The sequence below is a fragment of the Lissotriton vulgaris genome, chromosome 5 (genome assembly GCF_964263255.1).
Source record: "Lissotriton vulgaris chromosome 5, aLisVul1.2, whole genome shotgun sequence".
Classification (NCBI taxonomy): Eukaryota; Metazoa; Chordata; class Amphibia; order Caudata; family Salamandridae; genus Lissotriton; species Lissotriton vulgaris.
The window spans coordinates 1,921,032,677-1,921,057,559 of NC_141693.1; the positions used below are offsets into that span (position 1 = coordinate 1,921,032,677).

Here is a 24,883-nt window from a genome sequence, read left to right on the forward strand (position 1 = left end):
TTCTCAGCAGAGGAGGACAGTTTCCTGATCAGTGCGTCAGCTGGAGAGTCTGATTCCTTCGGCACTTGCTGTAGCGAGCTGCGTCGGGTAAGTAGGTTGTCAAACTGCACCGAACCACTGTGCTTTGCCATAGCAAGTGAAGGTATATTTATACCTTGAAGGTGTTTAGGAATGCCATGTTTGACGTAAAGTTAGGCATATGAACGTCCTGAATGAACCCCTAGGGAAGAGTTGTTCATTGTAAACTAACCGAGTTCTTGGAGAAATCAATATTCAAGCAAGGGGAAGTCCCCAATGGCTTAAGCTGGTTTTCCAAGAAATCCTTGTGACATTTGGTGAACGGATGGAAGAAGCCATGCCTTTATTTGGACTGCATGGGCTATGCCTAAATAAGGGCTTGATTTATATGCCTATATAAGGGCAACGTGAATTGTACCTATATAAGGGCATGAATAGGGAAAATCCATTCAGAATCTAAAACGCCAAACAGTGGGGGAGGGGGGGAGGAATGGGCTGCATGTGTAATGATGGCCATCTTCATTGCCAGACCTTACTGTCCATGTTCCGTGCACAGGTTCCCTGGCCTCGCACACTTGTCTTAGCGTTCCTTGAATAACTGTGCCCCAGAGAATACACCTGTGTATGCCAAACTCACAATGTTCTTTTGCAGCTCATCAAAAAACTACAACTTGCTGGTGTCTGTTCTCCCCACCCATGAGGCTGTGCCGCACATGACTGGCTGTACGGCTTGCATAGAAATACACCTAACATGAGCACAATATGCTGGAGGTAGAATGTTAGGACTCCTGGTGCCCACAACCGAAGTGTAAAAGCCTGGTATTAAAAAGACAAACATTCAGTAAGGTGGCACAGTCGGCTAGATGCCTGCTGCATAGAGGTACATGTATCCACCAGATTTGTTGATTGAACCCTGCGGCATCAGTCTTTTCATCCTCCCAGGATCAATAAGATAAGTACTATTGTGTTGCTTTAAAATAAGATATGCGGCAGCTCCCCTTGCGCAAAAGCAATGCAGGCTCCCGCTGGAGGTGGGGAGCCGGCGGGACCATGGGGTTATTGGGGCTCCCCTCACAGTCCTCAATGGTGAGGCCAGGCTCCGGGGATGGGGCCCCCGGGGCCAGTAGTAGCCTTGGAGGGGGGGGGCCACACGGCAACCCTCCCCAATAATAATTTTAAAAAACATCAGTCATGTCATCAGTGATGTAATTTGGGATGTCATCAGTGATGTCACTGACCAGGTCATGAATGATGTTATATGTGACGTCATCAGCAGTGCATTGCGGGGGCGCAAGTTATAGCTAGCTGAACTAACAATAACGGTCAAATTTCTCTGGTTTTGTATGAGTGAACTGTCCAACTAACTATAACGTCCCTGAAACCTATGTTTTTTTCAGTGAATATATCTATGTATATATATGTGTGTTTTTGTGTCACTGAAAGTGAAAAATAAATGTTAAAATGACTCCAGCTGTAATTTAGTAAATTAACTATAACTTATACCATGCACTGCTTTTGATATCATATATTACTTCACTCATGACATGTTAAGCGACATTACTGATAATATCATCGAGTTATTGTGATACTGTGCACCATGATGCTGTTTCTAAAATGACTATATCATTTAAAAAAAAGAACTTGGTAGTCCAGGCCTACAATAATGTACAGCCGAATAATACTGTGTGTGTACATGTTGGTGGATAGAATGGAAAGGGTACGCTATGGATCAAAGTGTAACTTTGGAATGTAAAAGTTATATGGTATACAATATTCCTGCCAGTAACGATTCATACACAAGCAATAGCTGCTTCTTAAACAAGGTAAAAGCTGAACATAGCTGTTATTGGTTTCAAAGGCTTGTTTCAAAGTAGGTTCTGTCTTAAAAGCAAAGCTTGTTGCCAAAAATCTGTCATAAAATCCATAGCTTCTGTTGACCATAGATTTGACACCCATGGATATTTGGGCACATATCCACGTTAACCATATGCCATACAGTCTTGAATACAAAATCTATATAAAGTGCAGGTTAATGCATATTTGAGATATGGCACATGCTTGAAGGATGCCCTCATATACATATTTGAACTCACAGTATGTTTAAAAGCACAGCTCTAATGTTTTGTGCCATTGTGCTCACCTCAGCAATGTATGCAGTGTGTTGTACCAAACAACAGAGAGTTGTCCTTGTGTGCAAACTGAAGACGCCTTATCAGTGGCCAATGCATACCCCGCCCTCAACCTTCTGTGTTAAAATTGTGGGTCTTGGGAGGTGCATAAGAAGGTCATTCCATGAAGCTCAATGAAGTATGAACACTTTATCTGAGGGTGTTTATGGTTTATAGAGTGGATGACATCTGTCAACTGAGTCAATTTGTTTCCTAGACGAGTGAATATTCATTAAAAGAAGATAACATCCACCAAATGTAGTCCATGTGGTGAGGGTGCAAGTTATAGTTTCTTGAGAGAAGTAGAACTACAACTGCTGAATTTCTATGATTTTCTGTATGTTAAAGCTGAACCAAATTATAAAGTCAATTTAACGTTTGTTTGTTTTTTGTGTGATTTTCTAAGGTTGTTTTTAATTCTATTTCCTAACTATAACGTCCCTGTAATCTTTGGTTTTGCACTGAATTGCTATGTTTTTTAAAATGCTATTTCCTATTATGTCTTTGTAACTTTTTGTGGTTTTTTTTCAGTGAATTTCTAGGGTTTTTGCATGTAAAGTAATATTTAATTATCATGCATTAATCCATCCACAGCCATGCATGGCCAGAAGGGGGTGGCATGCATCCATGACCAACTTTTTTTTTAGGGGAGTGGAATATGTGGCTGGGCCGCTTTTGCCCACCGTTGACCCTATCCCCTGGGGCCCTCTGCTGCATATATGGAGGAAGGGGCACACAGCCCCCTCCCCGGGCCGATTTAGGCCCCAGAGACCCCATCTCCCGAGGCTCAGTCATATTGTGAATGGGGAGGGAGGCATACAGTCCCCATCTCTGGACCCCTTTCTGGCCCCGGGGACTTTATCACCCAGGACCTTGAAATATTATAAATGGGGTGGGGTCAAGCAGCACCCCTATCACCCCCCCCCCCGGCAAATTTGGCCCTGGGGACCCTACCTCCTGGTATCCCCTATATTTTAAATAGGAAAGGGGCACGCAGCACCCCTCCCCGGGCAAGAGTCTGCCATAGGGACCCATACCCGGGGCCTATCCAATTAATAATGGGTTTGGGGGAACCATGCAGCCCCCTCCCCAGGCCACTTAGAGACTCAGGGAACCAATGGCTCAGACAATAATTATTGGGAAGGGTGGCCACTTGACCCCCCCTCCCCCTATATATAATAATGAGTCCAACCGCTGGTCCTGGCCCACCCGGTGAGTCTAGTGAAAACAAGAGTGGGAAACTGCGCTTTTTTATTTTTTTTCCCTTGGATCTGCAGATCCTTCACATAAGTGCTTTTGGCCTCCTGCGGGGTCCCTGTGGGACCCCTCCACCAGGCATAAGGAATCAGGGTAGTCCTACCCTGCCCCCTTATAGTTTTATAAAAATGTTTTTTCTTGGGACTTAGCCGTGTTGGAGTCCCAAAATGGCTGCCACCACTTCCTGGCTGAAGTGTTGCAGCCAATCACGGCATTGCTGGTGGCACATGGATTCCTGGGTCCACTGTGGTGGATCCACGTCTCTAGATATACATTAATCTTTTTTTCTTCAATAACTCCAAAGCAACTGAACAGATTTACACCAAATTATGAAGAGCACTCTTTGTGGACCAAGATCTAGCTTTCTGCCAGATTTGGTGCAATTCCGTTCAGAGGTTTGGGCTATAGTCGTGTCTAAAATCCTGAAGGGAAATTGCATGGGGAAAACACATTTTGGGACACCCCCTCCCTTTTTTTTTTTTTTTTTTTGTGGCGAATCACCCCGAAACATTCTGGACAGCAGCTGAAGTGAGTTTTTGAAAATGTAATGAAGATTCATCAAAGTTATGCTTTTCCTATGGAAACTAGATCTGTATCATGGTTCTAGACTGTTATGTGACGTGACTAGCTTGTTGTGTGTTGCTGGACACAGTCTAGTGTTTGTGACACACACACACACCACACAACACACACACACACACACACTTTCCAGTACCACGTTCCAGCGTCTGTGTCGTCTTTCCTACACTATGTGGGCCTACGGCCAGAACATAACAGAGCTCAGCTTTTAAGGTTAAGAAGATTCGCAGAGTTGGCACTGCATAAAGTTGGCTCTGAATGTATGGATATTTGCATTTTTACAGTGTTGGCTCCCATTGTTATAGTATTGGGCGCATTTTGTAGCTTCCCTCACTTTAATTCATGATTTATGTAGGGTTGCTTTAAATTTAGTATTTGCTAATGAAATGACAGCGACAAATAAAATAACATATCTAGTAAATGCTGACTGGCCTGTATTGTTAAAATTGGTAGGTTTACTTGGAGATAGAGAAAATTTAACTTGTCATATTTTTCTTATATGCCTATTTACATAAGGCACTCGCGGAAAGCATTCTGAGCTTGTTTAGATGGTAGTCTCTCTTTCGTGCGCGCACTCTCGCACTGGGCTCTTCTAGTTTTTTCTAGCTCCCCTTTCCGTCCTCTCTGCGCTACATCTGCTCCCTTCCCTCCCCTTGCACTGTGCGACCTCATCTTGAAGATTGTTACACCTGTCGTACTGTGCGCTACCATCACCAGTAGGACCGAGGCGTTAACTAATCCTGAAAGAGAGGAAAAGATTTGTTGAAATCCGGTGACAGTGCCATCTTGCGGGAATGCATGTAATTGCAACTAACAACAAAAATAGGAAATTAAAAACCATACAAAAAGAAATATTAAATCATTGAGACTCGTTTGTGCCCTACTTAAATGTGAAGTTACACAACCACTGTATTTTGGTTGACCCTGGTGTTTTAGGCTCCTGTGATGTTTAAATCCTTAGCGCGGAGACACTCGAAATGGAGTAACCAGGCGCTCTATACCGTTTTTTTTTATTTTATTTTTTTATTATTAATTATGTTGAAAGTGTAACATTTTTGCTTTGTGAATTTGTACGCGAACACCCATCCTGCATACCCTCCCTCCCTCGTTCTCACTGTTCTCTTTTTACTTCCTTCGTCTAACTTTTTGGTCTGGCTGACGTTCTTCATTCCAACAGAGTCCTTTCCATCTCTAGGACCCGGAGCCAGTGCGCCTGCTGCACCGAGGTGATCGCTGCACTCCTGGGAATGACTGCCTCTGATGATGTCGTATATAAACTACTGCACAATTAAAAAATTTCCAACATTCGTGACAAAAATTTTCAATTCTATTAAGGACGTGGAGGCGAGGATTATGCTCCTCAATTTTCTTTACTGAAAATTCTTAGCAGCCAATCAGAAAGTGAGAAATAAAATACATACTACAATACCCATAAACCTTAGAGGGTATCACATGGTAACCATAGAGTATATCCCTATATAAGGAATACCAGAGAATACTACATCCTCTTTCTTTGTGTAAAAATAACAGGTAAGACCAAACAATAGTAAACCGAAGAAACAAAGTCCAAGAACCGGAACCACCGGGAAGACAAAGTCATCCATCAGAAGGAAAATTCACCGGGCAACCAGGAAATCTGGAAGGCATATTCAAAGAAACAGCATCAAAGGTGAGGCCACGAAGAGTCTCCGCCAAGGTGAATAACACTCAACGTTACTTGAGGTCAGAACCTGAAATTGAAAGACAAAGCCATAATACCAGATTCCCAAAGAAATTACATCATAAGGGGGGGGTAGAAAAAAGAGCACATACATACACATCATAATATAAACGTATGAAATCAGACATTATTGTACTGAATCATGGGTGAGATAATACTCGCCTCCGCGTCCTTAATAGAATTGAAAATTCTTGTCACGAATGTTCGCATATTTTTTATTCTATGTCAGGACCGGAGGCTCTGTTTATGCTTGTTTAAATTTTATTATTGGGATTGGGTTGGCAACAATCTTCTGAGAGGCGCCAGGTCTGACTCTATGGCGGGTCGCTTCTTGGAGGCAAAAATCTACCCTATCTTAGAAAATTATTGGGACAATATTACGGTCCCACTGGATAGAAAGTTAGTCTTCAGTTAAGATCAGGATCCATCCCGCTAAAAAAACTAACTGCAGGTTGGCAGAGGTCGACCAATATGCCATGCCCAGTGTGTGAAGCAGCTGTTGAAAGCCTAGGTCACTTTCTATTTGTTTGCAAAGCCTATTCGTCACCTAGGAGGGTATGGCTTACCCCTGTATGCAAAAACCTTGGGACACGAGATAGTGCAGTGGCATTGAGAATTTTATGTACATCTACCCAGGAGTCGTTAGTTCTTGGGGTAGCCAAATACCTGGGGTGGGCCTGGGCAATTAGGCGGCGATCTATGGGTGGGCTCAGTTAATCTGGTTTTTAATTGTTTTATAAATCCCAACCTAATTGGTTATATATGTGAACCTTTTTATGTTGGTATTGTATGAGCTTGCACAAAATGTCTTATATGAATTTGTATTTGTTAAAATGATCTGTTTTTACTCTGTCATGTTTAATTTTATGCTGTGCTTTTATGAGAAATTATCTCGAATAAAGCTTGTTCAATCAATCAATCAATTATGCTTGTTTAAAGCTGATCCACCACAACAGATGCAACAGTCATAATAGGTTTGTAATAAAACGTTTTAAATGTAGAGTGAGATGACCAATCAGAAGTTTTCATAATATCTGTCAAAGTGACTCCCAAAGAAAAGGCCTTGGATGCCATAGCACCACGAGCAGAATGAGCACCAAACCTAGAAACATCAATACCTGCTTCGCCTATGAGCCAACGCACCCATCTAGCTAATGTAACCTGGATCACTGGGCGAAAAGGTTTTTGCAAAGCAATCAATAATTCACCCGTCATATCCTGACGAAAATCTGCAGTACCCACCTCATAATCACGGATACATTGGACCACACACAATTTCGGGTTGTCAGGAAAAACAGGATAAGTGACAGAAGAGGTGTTACATTTAGTACGTCTTGTAATTTGAAAAGTAACACCCTCTGGGGAAAACTAACGACCAGCCAAAGCAAGAGCGCGAGTATCAGAAACGCGCTTACAGGAGACTAAACAAAGCAGCGTAGCAAGCTTGGCAGACATTTGCTTACGAGACAAAGATGAATTTACCGGTCAGGAATCCAAAAGACGTAGGGCAAGGGAGACATCCCAAAGCTCTGAATATTTAGAGCAAGGAGGTTTAACCAATCGGATACCTTAAAGATGTTTACATAACAATGGATGTTCCCCAATACGTTTGCCGTCAATGGGCACCTGACCCACTGAAATGGCCGACCAAAAATTGTTAACAGTGCGGTAAGCAAGACCAGAGGCGGCCAATGATGCTAGGAAGTTCACTACCAAGGAGACATCTGCCGAAGTGGGATCCACTTCCCGTTGAGAGCACCAATCTCACCAACGTTTCCATGCTGTAGCATAACGTTTGTGTGTTGGGCAACCAAGATTCGTTGATAAATCTGGCAGCATCTCTCGAAAGGCCTGGGACATTCCAGTGATCCCCGAAATTCACCACGCGACTAGCGATAGTTGACCTGACGTTACCAATGGATGGGGAGACTGAAGAGGGTCCAACAACCGGTTCCACCGTTGGGGAAGCAGGACTGGAACTGCTCACAACATCTCTAGAATCACCGGGAACCACGTTTGAGCCCTCCAAAGAGGAGTGATCAGAGTCAGTTCCGTCTGATAGCACTTGGTCCGAGCCAGGACCCTCGGAATCATCATGAACGGATGAACGCATAACAAAGAGCTGGGTCCGGAGGCCATACCTGCAGGAAGGCATCCGTCGCCAGAGCCTCCGGGTCCGGATGCCAACTGAAGAATACTGGAATCGGTTTGTTGAGCCTGGAGGCAAACCGATTGATCTGGGGAAGACCCCACAGTCTGGACAGTCGCTGAAATCCCGAAGATGTCGGGAATGCCAATCGGCAATCTGGTAGCTGCCCCCCGGGAGATACTCCGCCACCACGAACAACCTGTTCTGAAGGCAAAAATGCCAAAAATCTTTCGCGATCTCAGTTAGAAGTCAGGATCTGGTCCCGCCCAACTTGTTGACATAACGAACCGTAGACACGTTGTCCATGAGGAGAAAGATGCAAAAATTCGTCTGACGGGGCAAGAGACACCGAATCGCAAAGGAACCCGCCAGAAGCTCCAAGCAATTGATGTGGAGAGATAGTTCCTGAGGAGACCAACGACCTCCCGTGGATACTTGACCGCCCGGGCTCCCCAACCCCAACGGCTGGCATCCGATTCGATGACTACCTCCGGCGTATTGCCGAACAGGGCTCAACCATTCCACGATTCCATATGGTCCAGCCACCACTGCATCTCCCACCTTGCTTCCTCCGAGAGAGGAATCTGATCAGAATACCGGAGGCCTTTCTGGAGATGGCTTATCTTGAGCCGTTGAAGAGCTCGGTAATGAATGGGACCCGGGAAGATCGTTGTATAGAAGAAGCTAACAACCCGACGACCCGGACTACAGACCTCAAGGAGACAGTCTGCTTGTTCAAAATCAACCTCAACTCTCTCTTGATAGACCTGATTTTCTGAAGAGGCAAGAGGAGTTGAAAAGGCGGGTAATCGACCAAGCAGCCCAGAAACTCTGCCGACTGAGAGGGAGTCAACACAGATTTCTGAGGATTGACCAGAAATACCAAATTCTGAAGTAGGTCTATGGTCCAGGCTAGATGCCGTAACACTAGACGGGGACACTGACCCATGATGAGGATGTTGTCTAGATAAATGATGAGGCGAACGCCTCTTGTGCGAAGAAAGCCGGCCACAGGCCTCAGAAGTTTCGTGAAGCACTAAGGTGCTGATGAGAGGCCGAAAGGAAGGACCTTGTACTTGTACCAAGTCCCCTGCCACTAGAATTGAAGGAAACTACGATGAGGTCCGTAAGTGGGCACTGACAGATAAGCGTCTTTCAGATCCAGGCGGACCATCCAGTCCCCTTCCTGAAGGAGATCGCGAAGAAGATGGATCCCCTCCATCTTGAAGTGACGATATACAACCCATCCATTGAACTCCCTGAGATTTAAAACGAGCCTGGATCCACCCCCCTTCTTCTGAACCAGGAAGACGTTGCTGACAAAACCCTGGAGGTGCCGGACCGTCCACACAATTGCTCCCTTCAGAAGCAGGGCTTCGATCTCGCTGGTAATGAAGACCTGATCCTGATGAGAAAAAACCATCGGACGAGGGGAATGAGCCTGAGAGGGGGACTGAAGGAATTCGATCTTGTAACCCTGCAACGTTTCCAGGATCCACGCATCTTGCGAGTTCTCTCACCATTTGCTGAGAAAACATTGGAGACGACCCCCCAATTGAACCTCTGAAAAGGGCATTAGGCTCACCTGAGGCAGCGGAGTCGCGTTGACCTCCCTGGTTACCACCAACGCATCCCTTCTCGTTGAATTGGCGTGATCCACGCGTGGGATAGAAGTTGGCAGTTGACGAGGAGTCTTGGAATTTTCCACGTTGGGAATTGTAACCTCTCTGGGAACCTTGTTGGTAACCTCGGCCGAACGAGTGCCCCGATGTCGTCCGGCCCTTCCAAAAACCGGCCGGAAAGCCTGTTTCAAAGAACCTTGTGCTTTATCAAGACCACTGAAGGTGGCAACAAATTTCGTAAATTCCTTCAGAAAAGGCTGGCCAAATAAAAGGCCTTGCGCTAAGGGGCCCGACTCAGAAGAGGATAACTCTGCTAATTTCGGGTCAAGCTTCAGCAAAATAGAGGCTCCCTAGACATCGCACAATTGGCATTGCCCAAAATACAAATAGCGCGTGGAGCCCATCCAGTCAAGTCATCCTGGTGCATAATCTGGCCTGTAGACTTGGACTTGTAACCTAAATCTAGAATTTTGGTTAAAAGACCAGCTAGATCAAGTAATTTGTCCTGACAGGACCTCCAAGCACGATCCAAACCTTTCTTAGGATCTTTGGTATACTTTTTTAAATAGGTAAGCATAGAAGGATCCACCTCAGGAGTATCCGCCACCTTATCAGCCAAATCTGGGCGTGGACATTCGGAACGCAAACGCGGTCAGACATCCTTGTCAAAGGGTTGCCGTAAGTGGGATTGCACATAGTCTGCAACCTCGGAAGAGGGAAGCCAGGAAGAATTGGGATGAACAATAGCAGTAGGATCAAAAGTGAGCAAACTGGGATGAGAAGGGGCGTCAACAAACCACTCCTTGCGCAGTTTCTTGGCTGGAGGAGGAGCAACGTCGGAATCAGACGTGGAAGCGGTATGACTATCATCCCTGTTAGGAGATGCAGAACCTTTGCCTTTGCTAGTAGACACATATGAATGGTCTGAGGACAAGGACTGCGCAAGCTTTGCAAAATCCACTGAGTGAGGGTTCTTGGAAGACTTGCTTCCAGAAGAAACACTGGATTTTGCGCCAGGAACCCAACCCTGTTGAACGGCATAATTGCACAGGTGGCGTTTCAAGGGTGCAATAGCCCTGGCCATATCCCTATTGACGGATTTCTGAACTCCCACATCTAAAGCCTCAACAAGCTCAGTCTCCAAAGACCCTGAGGGTTCCTCCTCAAAATAATCAGCTTCATCATAGTAATAGTCAGACAGGACAGTCACATGAAAGTGACAATTCAACCCACTGGAGGAAATAAAGGATTCAAAAAGGCACTGGCAGTGACGCAGAATAGCCCCAAATAATAACAGTGACAAATCGGAGGGAGTGGTAAAACCCCAGGCAAGCCAAGCAACACAGGTGCTGAAAAGTCCAAGTGCGCAAACCAAGAGAAATAAAGTGTGGAGGGAGGGCTTGCCCAGCACTACCACTCTAGGCAGAGCCTATGCAGATTATCCAGCCCAAAGCCTTATATCATGCTCTGGGCGTCGCTGGGAGTCTGGCCAGGTCATGGGTATAGAGCAAATACAAGCGCTGCTCCTGCGCTCAGAAAATCCAGCTGTCAGCTGTGAGAAATCAACTCTCCTGCTCCACAAATAGCCCGCAGGCAGCAAGCGCCCGGGGTGCGGGAGGCATACCGCGCTCCCAACGGCGCGCAGTAAGCAAAGCTCGCCAAAAACACTACCGCGACGTGACGGGCAAAGCAAAGACGAGCTGCCGAACTGAATCGGAGCTGAAAGCAAAGGAGACGGCGGTGCGCACACAGTGGTGCGGACCACCACAGGGATAAAGATGCACACAGCCTGCAAAGTAACACCGGCAGGGAAGGAACACACCAACAATGCCTGCCCAAACAAAGCACAAAGCTGGGAAGCGCTAGAACTTGCAAACCGATTCACCACCGCAGCGCGAACTGCGAGCAGAAAGTTATACAGAGGCACACATGAAACGCAAATAACAAAGCATGAAAATACCATGTAGGACAAGCTAAATAAGAGGACAATGCTGTAGTAATGAAGAGTAAAAGGACTTAACTGGCAGCGGAGCAGCAAAGAAAGAGGATGTGGTATTCTTTGGTATTCCTTATATAGGGATACCATGTGATACCCTCTAAGGTTTATGGGTTTTGTAGTATGTATTTTATTTCTCACTTTCTGATTGGCTGCTGAGAATTTTCAGTAAAGAAAATTGAGAAGCATAATCGGAGCCTCCGGTCCTGACATGGAATTGAAGACACATGCACCTTTCCTTTTTATTAGTAATGTTTGCCCACTGTGTGATGGAATTGATGTGTGAAAGGTGTGGCGCAGTGGCCAGGGTGCCTGACTCCGAACCACAGGGTTCATGGTTGGATCCCCGGATCCGGCGCAGGTTAGCCCAGCACCATGTGACTCTGGGCAATAGCTTGGTAAATCTACCCGATGGCCCCCAGCACCGGGACACCTCTCCCGAGGTTGCTGTGCGCTACAAATGCTGGCATTTACATGTTATGTGTATTTGTAAAGCGCAGCATCTCCCATGCCAGATTCCTGGCGCTCAGCAGGTGTGTGCGCCGAGCCCATCCCAGGGTAGGTGGTTAATTGAAGAGCCAGGTCCCCAGCTTTTTGTGGAATTCAAGAAGGGTTTGCTCCCCGAGATTGACAAATTTACAGATGTATCCAAGAGCGGCTAGCCCACCCCAGAGAAGTCAAAGTGGAGGTTGTCACTAAAATCAAGAATAACTCTTTCAAAGACAAGCTGCGGGTTGATGATGGAAAGAAGTAAATGTCAAAAACATGTCAAGTGTAGATGGGAAAGAACGGACGTAGGAGGACCTCTCAGAGGATGTATTGAGTGTAATACCCCTTAATAAATACTAAGTCAGTCTTGGCCTGGGAGTGTGAGTCGGTTCGGCTGCCTGCAGCAACAGTGATGTCAAGCGAGACTGCTGCAGACTTGGCAGAGGTGGGCAAGCCAAACATATTAACAGGGAGAGTACAGCCAAAACTTAGCCAAGGTTCAGGCAAATGCCCATCTACAAGCCGAGAAGTAAAAGCATTTGTTATGTAAATCATGCCATAAACATCATATAATAATATGAGAAAGTCACTTTAAAATACAACCAGTGTATTTCTTTAACATGCAGGTGCACTTCATCTTAGTACTTCTAATTATATCACTGCACTCAATCAATCATGTGTTTGTTTGTTAAGTTGGTCTGGTGTTGTGGAGGACTTTGTGTGCGTGGATGAGAATCTTGAAGGTGATTCTCGCCTCGACGGGGAGCCAGTGGAGTGTGGGCAGGTGCTGGGAGATATGGCAGGGTCTTGGCTGGTTGAGGACCAGTCTTGCAGCGGTGTTCTGGACGTTTTGTAGCTTGCGGGTGAGGTTTTTGTTTATTTCGGCGTAGAGTGCGTTGCCATAGTCGAGTCTGATGGTGATGAGGGTGTGAGTGACGGTCTTTCTGTGCTCGAGGGAGATCCATTTGAAGGTCTTATGTAGGAGGTGGAGGGTGTGGAAGCAGAAGGATGCGACAGAGTTTTCTGGTGGTCCATTTTGAGCTCTGAGTCCAGGATGATTCCAAGGTTGTGTGCATGGTCCATGGGGGTGGGTGGGCTTCCAAGGGTCGTTCCAGGTGTCATGGTGTGGGCCCATGATGAGTACTTCTGTTTTGTCGGTGTTGAGTTGTAGGCAGCTGCTTTTCATCCATTTGGCGACTGCTTCCATGCCTTCTTGAAAGATGTGTTTAGCTGCATTGGGTTCGTTGGATAGGGATAGGATGAGTTGGGTGTCGTCTGCATATGAAACAATATTGAGTAAGTGGGTTTTGACCATGGGGGTGAGCGGGGCCATGTAGACTTTGATCAGCGTGGAGCTCAGGGGGGACCCCTCGTGGTTGGTGTAGGGTCTGAGAGGAAAGGAGGGAGTCTGACCTGCTGCGTTCTGCCGGAGAGGAAAGAGTGGATCCAGTCAAGGGCCTGGTGCCGGATCCCTGCGTCGTGGAGTCTGCATGTTAGAGTGCGGTGGGAGACTGTGTCAAAGTCTGCTGAGAAGTCGAGGAGGATGGGGGCTGCTGTTTCTCCTCTGTCCAGGAGGAAGCGGATGTTGTCTGTTCCAGCAAGGATGGAGGTTTCTGTGCAGTTTTTTTCTGAAGCCTGATTAGGAGGAGTCGAGGATGTTGTGCTCTTCGATGAAGGTGGCGAGTTGGCTCTTGATGGCTTTCTCTATGATTTTCGCTGGGAACGGGAGCAGGGAGATGGGTCTTTAGTGTTTGGGGTCGGTGGGGTCTGCCGAGGGCTTCTTCAGGAGGGGATTGATCTCAGCGTGTTTCCAGTCGTCAGGGAAGAAGGCGGTTGCCAGGGAGCAGTTGATGGTGTGGCGAAGCATGGGTGCAATGATGTTGGCGGCTCTGTTGAAGATGTGGTGGGGACAGGGGTCCGTGGGGACCCTAGAGTGGAGCGACTTCATCGTCTTCAGTGTGTCTTCGGTGGTGAGGGCTGTCCAGCTGTTGATCGTTGGCTGCAGGGTGTCGTGGGTGGCTGATATGGGTTCAGTGTGTTGGTTGTCTCTTCGTCAAAGTTGTTGCAAATGTTCTTGATTTTGTGGTGGAAGAAAGTGCTGAGTTTGTTGCAGAGGTCTTGTGAGGAAGGAATGTTGGTAGAGGGTTGGGCGAACCCCTTGATGATGCTGAAGAGTTATTTGCTGTTGTGCCCAGATTCTGTCTTCGATAGCAGTTTTTATCGTATTTCTGAAGAGTTGGTGGTTGGAGTTGGTGGCGGCTCTGACGTTGTTGTGGGCTTCTGTGGATTTGGAGTTTCTACAGGCCTTTTCAAGGCGGCGGCATGTGCATCTGGACTCTCGAAGTTTGGTAATAATCCATCTGCCTTTCTTGGCATGTGTGTTGTCCTTCGTGAGGGGGGCTATGGTGTTGGCACTGTTGGAGATCCATCTGTGCAGAGTTCGGGCGGCGGTGTTGGGGGTCATAGTCTTCCGCGGTGTTTGGGATGGAGTTGCCGAGTGAGGAGGTGAGCTGGTCATTGGTGATTTTGGTCCAGTTGCTTCGTGGGAGCAGGTGCTGGTGTCTGTGGGTGGTGGGTGTTCTGAAGGTGAAGTGGATGCATCAATGGTCTGTCCATTCAGAGATATTTATTAAAAGTGATAATTAAAAAACATACACTAATGTTCATACTTCCCCCCCCGCCCCCCTGCCCTGATGACAATACCCTTACTGGCACTCCATATGTAGCCTAGATTCTTATTATAGATAGAGCAGTATTGTAGTCTGTTGAACATAAGAGGTTTTTGTGCAGTGGACTTCCTGAACTCATGCATTTGAAGATACTCTCATTTGTGATAATGAAGTAAAATGAGGCTCTGTGAAATAACCTGTTTGCCTAGGATCACACAATGTGTTCAAGCAGGGAAGCCAGGATTGACCCCCAGATAGTATGGTTTCACATTGTGCAAATCAGCTACTAAATGGGTATATTTCTCTTGCCCGTTTACATCAAAGATCACTGTTTTGTCGTTAATTCTTGGTGTATGATCTTAGAAGATAGGGGCAGGCAGACACTTGGTGAAAGCTCAGCTCGTTTTGGGCTTGAGGGTTTAAGAAGACCTTGAGATGAGCCAGAGTTGGCCACCTGGCTTGAGATTTCCATTGTTTGCTCACCCTTAAGACCAGGCCTAGGATTACATAGAGACCTACAAAGATGTGTGTGACGTTCAGGCAGGTTTGAGGGCATGATCTGATTGGTTCTGCCTGTCACTCAATCCACATCAGTGTGCCGTGCACATCACTTTAAATGTGCTGAGTCCTGCCAGGTCTCAGATGCTGAAGTAGTTTAAAACTTTCAAATGTCTCTCTCTCTATTATGTCCTAAATCCATGCCTTTTACAAGCAAAAATAATACTTGAATTCCAAACCTCTGTACAAAGCCTTCAGGTAATCCTTAACAGTGATGCGGTCCCTGTTTACATTACATTTTAACTTTATCTTGCATACCCTAAGAATATTATTTCCATATATTGTGTTTCTGAAGTTTTTTTTAATGCAACATATGATTTTTATGACAGCCAAGTAGCTTCTAGTTTGGGTGAGTTCTAGTCGCAGGAGAGTGGTTATGAATGGACGCGAGTGAGCGCTCTTAAGAGGAGTCTGAATGTAATTTGTCATAAAGGTGTTCAGACTTCATGCACATTCAATCTGGGGTACTAAAAGTCCTTCTCTCACCATGCCTGGAAGCAAGCGCAGGCATCCAGTACCCTCAGGAACGGCGATAGAGTCCGCTCCCATCAATCAGGGCACTGATTAACAGCACATGAGCAGTCCTGGATTGGTCCAGGGAGTTTGCTGGGCTCTGCACTGCAGTCCCAGCAGCAGACAAGGTCAGAGTGAGGAGGACAGCCTTGTGTGTAACAGCAAGTGAGAGGGTAGTCACCCAGGTCTTCCCGCACCCCTAGAGAATGTCCCCTGAAAAGGAAGAACAGATTGGTCAATCCTGGCTCCATGTCAAATAACCCCTGAACTCCCCATCAGAACCAAACCAACTACAAAACTGCACATTTAACTCATTCGATATCTATGGTAAATGAGGTGTGTCAAATCAATCAACACAGAAATAGGGCTCCCTCTGTTCCAACCTGGGCACACACATACACTCACATATTTACCCCGTGGCAACCAGACTTCGGTCCAGCTGCATCAGACCAAAAGTTCCTCAGCAGACGATCACGCCTCACCCAGCTGGCACCCGCCTTAAAGTCAGCCAAATGACCACCACCAAGTGGTCAATTGAACCACAGTCATTGAGTCCTTTCTGCGCCATATCTGAGGGTGGCTACAACCTCCTCAATGTACCCCTTGTTTGCCTCCGATTGGTCGACCTCATATTCTGGAGGCGACCTTGCTAGTTCATCAGCCCCTCGAGCACGCTGCCTGCTCCTTGGTCATACGTGATAAAACAGACGCCGCCGCCGCCTCAGCGCTGTCTTTGCCTCGGACACGCCAAGAGTCTCAGGACTTACGTCAATTAATTGACCACAGCGAACTGACCCTGGATGGGCCTTCGCCTTCATGTAATTTCATGTAATTTCAAGAACCCAGAGCCCACGTCAATTTTTTGACTACAGCGGATTGACCCGGGATAGGCCTCCGCCCTCTTATATATATTCAAGAGCCCAGAACTTAGGCATCTACCCGCACATCACTGAGAGCGGATTACAGTACTTTGTACCAGGGGTGGTTGCCCCCTACCACAGTTCCGCCCCCCCACCCTTCTCGTCCTGAGGAAGACTCGCAGGCAAGGCAAAAACACCCTACACGCCACAAGTCGAGTCGAAACGTCGACAACAATTCAAGAGCCTGGACCCCTTCTTTTGCTCCCCATTTGTACCATTATCGCGTGCCACAGATGAATACAATCTGTGATTGTATCCAAAATTGTAAATAGACCATGTAAAATAGCGTTTTGGGCCAGGACAATTAGATTGATACTTTAAGATCAATCATAACAAAAATAATTCTAATTTTGCTCTCTACCCTTCACATTCGGAAATACTTTTTCCTCACTTATTTCAATTCTAGCACTACCTTTCCTTGCACGTTCTATATTTCCTTTATTCACTATCGCAGCAACCACTAAATAAAAATATTTATATAAAAAGAGAACCATTTGTGGAAATAAATAAAAAGTTATGAAATTTATTCTCTTGCACATCTCTCCTTTTGAAATTTAGTTGCCTTCACATGAAATTAAGAATCTGTGATTAAGTCAGATATTGTAGATCTTTGGTTTAAGAACCATTGTGTTTCTTTATCGCCTGCTCCTTGGTGGGATGTCCTTTAGGTTTCCTCCATTATCTGCATATCTGAGTTTGCCTCTCTCCCTTCTTTTCTGTCTGGTCAGGCGGACTTGGAATCCCTTGTGACTCCAGCCAGGACCATGCATGTGCCGGGCTAGTGAAGTACATGGTTGTATCACCGTGGGCTATGCAAAGTTTGGCTGGGAACATTTACTGAATATTTAATTGGCAGAGTCGTATCTTGATGTCTATCTAGGAAGGATTCCCGTTGCTTCTGCACCCCTGTTGTATAGTCCGGAAAAATATGTACCGTGCAATTTTCAATAGTCAAAAGACCTTTGCTGCAAGACATCTGTAAGATGTGATCTCAGTCCCTGTAGTTGAGGAGCCTCATAACCACAGGTCGGGTTGGGAGCCCGGGGGCGGCTGGAGACCTGGGGCTCGATGTGCCTGCGTGGTAGAAAAGGCTGATTGTTTGCCTGCCAATATCATATGCGTCAACTAGTCCTCCAGGTAGAGGTTCATAGATGAGCCCTTCACCTTCTCTGGCAGTTCCAACGATGTGCATATTGTTTCTGTGTGAGCACCCTTCAGCATCATCCACTTTTTGGTTCATATAGTGCAAGTCCTCTCCAAAGGCCAGGAGTTGCGCCTGCATGTCCTGGATCAAAGGCTGCATCAAGACAATGACAGATTCATTGGTTTCCACGTGTTCTGATTGATTCCTGCGGTCCACTTTCAACAGCCCAACGTCCATTGCCACTATGTCAATTTTGGGCTCTAGCGTGGATTTGACAACCAAAATGACTAGTAGTATGGCATAAAATTTGCTGGTCTGCTCTTGTAGCGTCACCGCGACCACTTTTGTGAACGGCTGAGATGGGTAAATTTCGCCGTATCTTCGTGGCTGCTTCCCCCACTGTGGGCTTTAGGTTTACCCATGGCCACTCGCATTGTAATGGCACTGAGCCCCCTCTCTGAAAACAGGGGGGCATCAGCACCAGTATGTTAACCCGCAAGTCTCTCTGCTGCCTCCTCTTGCAGTTTGGTAACTGTGGCCACCAGAAAGGTGATCCTCACCCCTCGTCATGTGTTGTCTGCCTCTCCATTGCCACCACAGTAAGTAAGTAATGTGTTTATTGTACAGTTAATTAAAACCTTTACAAAAGTTGGCCACCACAGGGCTTCTGGAAGCCCCTGCACAGATGAGATGAGGCATCCATGGAATCAGCTAGAAACTGCCTGACGGACGTTTTTAATTGGTTGGCGCGGGCCCAACTTAAATGCAACGAGGAGAAGTCTGAGGTCCTCCTCTATGGGACCTTTCTGCCGAATTTTCGGGATGACCTATGGCCCGAGGGCTTCCCCATGCCAAAAACCTTGGGTAGTCCAGCAAAAAACCTTGGGGTATGGTTCAGCGAGGACCTCAGATTCCGAACTCAGATTAATAAGTTGGCAGGAGTGTGCTTTGGTACATTGAAACTCCTCAAGAAATGTCTGCCGCTCCTGCCAAAAGTGGCTAAAGAAATGGGGACCTGTGCTTTCATTCTGTCGCGGCTTGATTATGCCCATTCTCTCTACATCAGCCTTCCTTGTTACCAGATAAAAAAGCTGCAGACTATTCAGAACGCTGCAGCCAGAATGCTACTAGGTATTCCGCGAAGCTACGGAATCAAGCAGTTTCTTCGCAACTTGCATTGGCTACCTGTTGACCAGCACATTCTGTTTAAGGCACTCATCATCGCCCATGGTGCCCTCTACAAGTCTGGACCCTCTTACCTCAGGAGGTGTTTCAATTTCTATGCGCCATCTAGGCATCTCCAGTCAACGGGTCATGGCTTTGCTGCCATCCCACAATACCGCCTTGACAGAGCGGGAGGGAGCTCCCGTTCTGTAAGGGCGGTCAGGGCCTGGAATAGCCTGCCGTTTGAGCTCAGGAACAACCACGATCTTAGGACATTTAAGAAGCAAATGAAAACCCTACTTTTTGATTGTCATTTAGCTGCTTTTTCCATTTCTGCTTACCCCTGCATAGGCTTATCGCGCCGGGACACTTCCGAGTATCTGTGTGCATTACAAATGATCGATAACATAACACAGGAGAACTCACTCACAGGTGCAGCCTGTTGTGATGCAGTGTGATCTGCGCAGTTTCCATCCGGTTCTTCAGTGGCCCCCTGGCCTGTGCAGAAGAGCGGGCTGTCTGTATCTGGCCAGCCCATGGCCATGGCCTCATCTTGGTTCTCATGAAGGAGGTCTGATGGCAAGTGTCATCGAGACGCGGATAGAAGGCACAAAGAGGTCCGTGAGGGTCCCCCTCCTGTGTGGCACGCGTTCACTTTGCTATGTGCCAGCAGGATAGGTCAGACCGGGCACCCCTGACTTTGTGACCCAGTTGGAGGCTGCAACTGCCGGTGATTAAGAGGAGAGTGTCTTGCTAACCTTGGCTCTGTAAAAATCACACCTGCGGCTGCAGGTGTAGTGGTAGTTCGCAAAGTTCTCGTGGCTCATGGAGGCCCCGTGTCTCCACGTCACCTGCCTCACCCTTCAGTCAGGCAGCAGGCGTCACCCTCAGGAGGGCGCATGGAGCCAGGATGCATTTACCAGGGTGGTCCAGCCAGAGCTCAATGCAGAGCAGCTTACATGACCACCATCTTGATCATGACCGACTTTATGCCACTCTAATATGGAAGCATTGAAAACAATAGGTCTTGTCAACAGACATCTAGGCTTTCTGTAGCCAAGACCAAAAAACACTCTTGCAACAGCTACTGATTGTCAGCACTAAAAGCCTAGTGGTCCCAAACAGAAGATATTAAAAATTACCCACACACCATGGGAGAAAACTCCCAGGATGTCAGGGTCATTAGCTTTTTATTCATCTAAAACAAACTCCCACTTTGAGAGTATGTTTTTGAAAACCTAACTACCGCTCGCAAAACTTTCAGTGCCTTCAGAGGAGTCACAGTGACTGCACATATTACTGCAGGGCCGACGGAGCGATCAAACTGTGACTGGCAGTAGTCTAGGAAGTGGACAGTAGGCCACCTACCATGCTCTAAATGAGGCCCATGGTTATGTTTTTCATGAACACCATTGGTCTGGAAAAGTTTGTATCAATGGTGATCAGCTTCACCATACAACTTGGCAAATTCCCTATCTTTTCCCACCTTTTAAGGTCTCGGCTAGAAAGTGCATGCACTGTCTCTTTGAGACATGTTGTGTACACACTGTGGACATACAGCCCGCCCACAGCTTTTTATCTGCTTGCTTCAATGTTGCTATCATTTCCTTCATTTCGGTTAGTGAAAGGATGCCTACTTCATGTCCTCTCCTTGTGCTTGGCCCTGCCTTGGAGAATTGACTAAGTGCTTGTGTCCATCCTCTGCTCCCGTTTTTGGAGCTACTTTTCTCTGTGTTGCTGTATTCCATATGACTGCTTGTGTATTCACCTCAGCCATAGTCCGTTTCTTCTCCACCCCCACCTGCCCACTCCTTTTTCATAAACTCCCACACCCGTCTCTCAACCCCACCCAATCCCCCTCATCGGCCCCCATTTGAGTTGTGCCTGTGAAACTAGAGACACTTTCAAGTGAAACCAGGAGCAATTTGGTGTGTGATTTTCGTTTCATTTCTTTTACTTTACATCTTTGGTGTGTTTGCAAGCATCCTCTCCTGGGAAGGGAGAAGAGTGTGCTGGTCGCGTATTGGCTCCTTTGTGTACAGGAGTGAGCAGCAGCTCCTGGGTTGCTTCCATTTTTGTGTGTTTCTTTGCTCGGTTACTGCTGGTTTTCCACCCCAAAGCTGGCCTCTACTTCATCTGTAAATGAAAACATATGTCCCAGCGGTCTCTCGAGGACACCTAAAATGTATTGGTCTCCCTGTGGAATGTCTTCATTTGCAGAAATATGATCTGCTATGTGCCCATATCTTCCAGCCCTCTCAGTATCCACACAACATCCTGTGACTATGTGCATGCCTATAAACAGTGCTTTTGTAATGTAACTAGTGCTCATGTAAAGCACTCTGCTTTCAAAGCATTAAAATAAGGAAAGACAAATGGATACCAATTTCCTGACTGAGTTTTACAAAGTGAAACCAGAAACCCAAGATAAATCGCGGTTACTTCAATTCAAATTTGTGCTCTTTGCTAAATATTTTTTTCACCAAAACTTTTTTCTTCATTAGCACGCATGAAAGCACTTTCAAGGTGTGGATGTCGCACGCAAAGTGCCAGCAACAGGTTGCAACACAAACGCTGTGGAAGGAGGGAAAGTCTCAGCCTAGCACCGCTCAGTGATGAGGCCTGCTTTATTTAGCTAAGGTCTGGGCTGGTGACTGCAAACAGCAGGAAGGGGGCCTAGGCTGGTGGTCACGGAGCAGCACTGCATTTTTTTTATTTCTGTGTGCTGCTAAGCTGCTTACCCATACTGTTTATAGTAATTTAGTGGCACGCTTAGAAAGAATTGCCTATTTTTATTCCCATACTCCATATAAATTACACTGACTTGTAGAGATGGTAGTATTAATGTGCACAGCATTTGAACGTCCTGTGACCCTGTTTTGTCAGAGTATCTAAATTAAGTCACCGCATTATTTCATATCTACTCAATTTCGTTTACTTCCTGTAAATGCTGCACATATCTAGGCATGTAAATCGTATGCTCCACATGGTAAAAACAAAGACGCTTTTTTGAATTGGGAAGAAACTCTTTATATGTTAGGTGATGTGTGTTGTATTATTTACATAGCAAATAGTTTCAGGGCTCGGCTGGTGCACAGGCTGTAAGGTCCCAACTGGCCTCCACCCCCCTCCTTTGTAGTGTTGCTTGACTTGCCACCCATTATTTCGATGGTTTACCTTCTCACCACTGCCTGCCACCTCATACTGTATTGTGTGACTTGACTCACCTCCCATTGTGTTGCTTGACTTGTTGCTATTTAACATGGCTAAAAGACATTGGCAGTGCCTTAGCTCTCGGATTAATGAAACATATTGGCTTTGACAATGCTTGTTTCAGTTTCTTTTCTTCCATCCATGTCCTCAGACTGTCATTTGAGAGTCATGTGTTTGAGCCATAAGACTTAGAGGCCTCTCTCCCCAGTTGTTAAAAGGCCCAACCTTGTAGTATGTCATTCAACTCGCTCCAAAAATGAACAGGAAAAGACATCCACCAGAACAGTTGTCCACTTCTTGAAGGACTGGACCAGAGTGTCAGAAAACAAAAGTTCTATATCTAAGGCATTGGCAAAGCCAGTAAGACTGCAAAAATTATATGAAATAATAATATATAAAGGGTCTAAAGTGGAGGCACTCAGCAAAAAAAAGACCTATTGGCTCTGCCAGTGCTTGTTTTGAATGGAAAGATTTGGCTGAAATGAGGGTCGCCGAGTCGTGCGTAGATTCCTGGGACAAAATACTATATATTAGGTGGTTTTCTGATTCGAGTGTTACATATTTGGTGAATTTTAATAACTCTGGACTCGCCTAAGACCTCCTCTCTGGGGTACTGCTCCCCATTTTAGTTTAATTGTGCGTACATTTGTTTATGAGAACCTGCTGTTTACACCACTTCAAGTCTAAAAACTACCAGCACAAAGTACCATATAGAAAGAAGCAATGATGATATTACACTATTATGAGTACTATACTTCAAGTGGGTGCTTCTGACATGGGGGTAATATCAACAGTATGTTGTGCATCATGATTGGAGGCATTCCAGTTGCCACTGCTGTGATTGGCTGGCTGTCTACTCTGGCTTGTTCATTTTTACGGCTACCGTCTCTGCTGTGAATGGGTGGTTTCTGATCTCTGCGTTTCTCTGTTTTGCAGCTGAGATCACTTTGGATCCTGACACTGCAAATCCCTGGCTTATCCTCTCTCAGACTGGAAGGAGCGTGAGGCTTGGAGTCAGACCACTGGATCTGCCTGACACACCACAGAGATTTAATCCTGCTATCAGTGTCTTGGGAAGAGAAAGGCTGAGTTCAGGGAAACATTACTGGGAGGTGGAGGTGGGGGACAAGACGGCCTGGGACCTGGGGGTGTGTGATGAGTCTGTGAGCAGGAAGGAAGTGATCACACTATGTCCTAAGAATGGATACTGGACAGTGTGGCTCAGAGATGGTAAATACAAGGCTCTCACTTCCCCCTCTGCTGCCTTGTTTCCCTGTATACCTCTAAGGGTCGTGGGTCTCTTTCTGGACTATGAGGCAGGCAGATTCTCTGTGTACAATGTACAGGACAAAACTCAGCTCTTCACCTTCTCCAGGACCTCCTTCCCCCGCACCTTGCGGCCCTTCTTCAATCCAGGACTAAAAGATGGAGGGAAAAATGCAGGAGTGCTGCGGATCCTGTCGGTAGGACGAGAGTGAGACCGAATGTTAGCAGTGTATAGTGGCACTGCAGTTCTTCGTTGTATACATGTGTGGTGATTTATTTGTGTTTTTTCGCCTCAGGGGCTCTCTTTTAGTTTCTATCCTATTTTTTGGGTGGCATGATCTTTCTTTTGACAGAATCCAGAATGCCTGTTTACTGGTCTCATATGGGCTCAATAGTATTGATTCCTTGTTTTGTATTATAATTGTCCCAATAAATATGAAACACACAAAAAAAATGGATCATTATACTACACCACCTTGCTCATGGAAAGTCCGTTTATGCGATACTCCGCTTAAACTATTGGAAGTTCTAAGTCCGCCTTAGAAAACAAGATGGACCCCATCTTCATAAAAGGTAACCTACTCAGAGCTGATCCTCCCAAAGTGACAAACCAGGCCCTAGAACTAAGGCAACTGTCCGGGTGTTAAAGATTGATGATTTGGAATTCTGGAAAACAGTCAAGACCAATGTTCCCTCTCATTTTTTTCTTCTGTGTGCAGCGGTATAAGGTCTCTATGCCCTGCAGCAAAGGCTATGTGCGCCACGAACCCAACCACGTGTGTGGGTGCAGCGACAGATATCAGTGCAAATATCACTCAAACATTTGTTTAATAAAGTGAAAAGACCGTGTATTTCTTTATATACAGCCCCACATGAAGGGTCTTAAGGTAGGTTTGCAACATACAATAAACAAAAAGGATACAGTATTCAAAAGCATAATCTCCATTAAAAGTCTTTTAATGTAACAATGTGTCCCTTATTATCTCTCACTTGTCAGATGTGACTGCTACATCCCTGAGAGGTGTCTGTATTATTCAAGATTGCACCACAATGGAATGTGTTAAAATGCATTGTTGTTTTCCATCCTTAGCCAACCACAGAACATTCCTTATATGCCTTTTATCTCCTGCTGCAATTCTTGCATGCCTTTCGCAGCCCTGCCAAGTACCACGCATCAGGCTTAGACTAACGCATTGTAGTGTGGTGGTCTGCATCACCACACTAAACTGCATTAATCACATATTTGTAGCGCCTTGACAACACCTGCATACTGTGAGGGAGAAACTGCAGCTGCAAAGTGCACATGATGTGCACTATTGCAGTAGATAATGCCGTCCACCCTGCCAGGAATTTAGACCCACTGAATAATGTGCTGAACTCGTCCCGGTGTAATTTCGAACCTCTGGACACTTTCAGCAGCACCTGCATGTTGTCTGCT

General features: G+C 46.2%; 1 protein-coding gene across 2 annotated transcripts in view; it reads left to right on the plus strand.

Moving 5' to 3' along the window:
* The window catches only part of LOC147717726 (E3 ubiquitin-protein ligase TRIM39-like), a 112,668-nt gene extending 88,769 nt beyond the window's left edge, over positions 1–23,899 (plus strand). For both annotated transcript variants that reach the window (XM_086924507.1, XM_086924508.1), the window contains one exon: positions 23,116–23,899. In XM_086924507.1, coding sequence (XP_086780633.1) covers positions 23,116–23,657 — 542 coding nt within the window. In that variant the 3' untranslated portion in view covers positions 23,658–23,899. The remainder of the gene's footprint in view (positions 1–23,115) is intronic.
* The last annotated feature ends 984 nt before the right edge of the window (positions 23,900–24,883 follow it).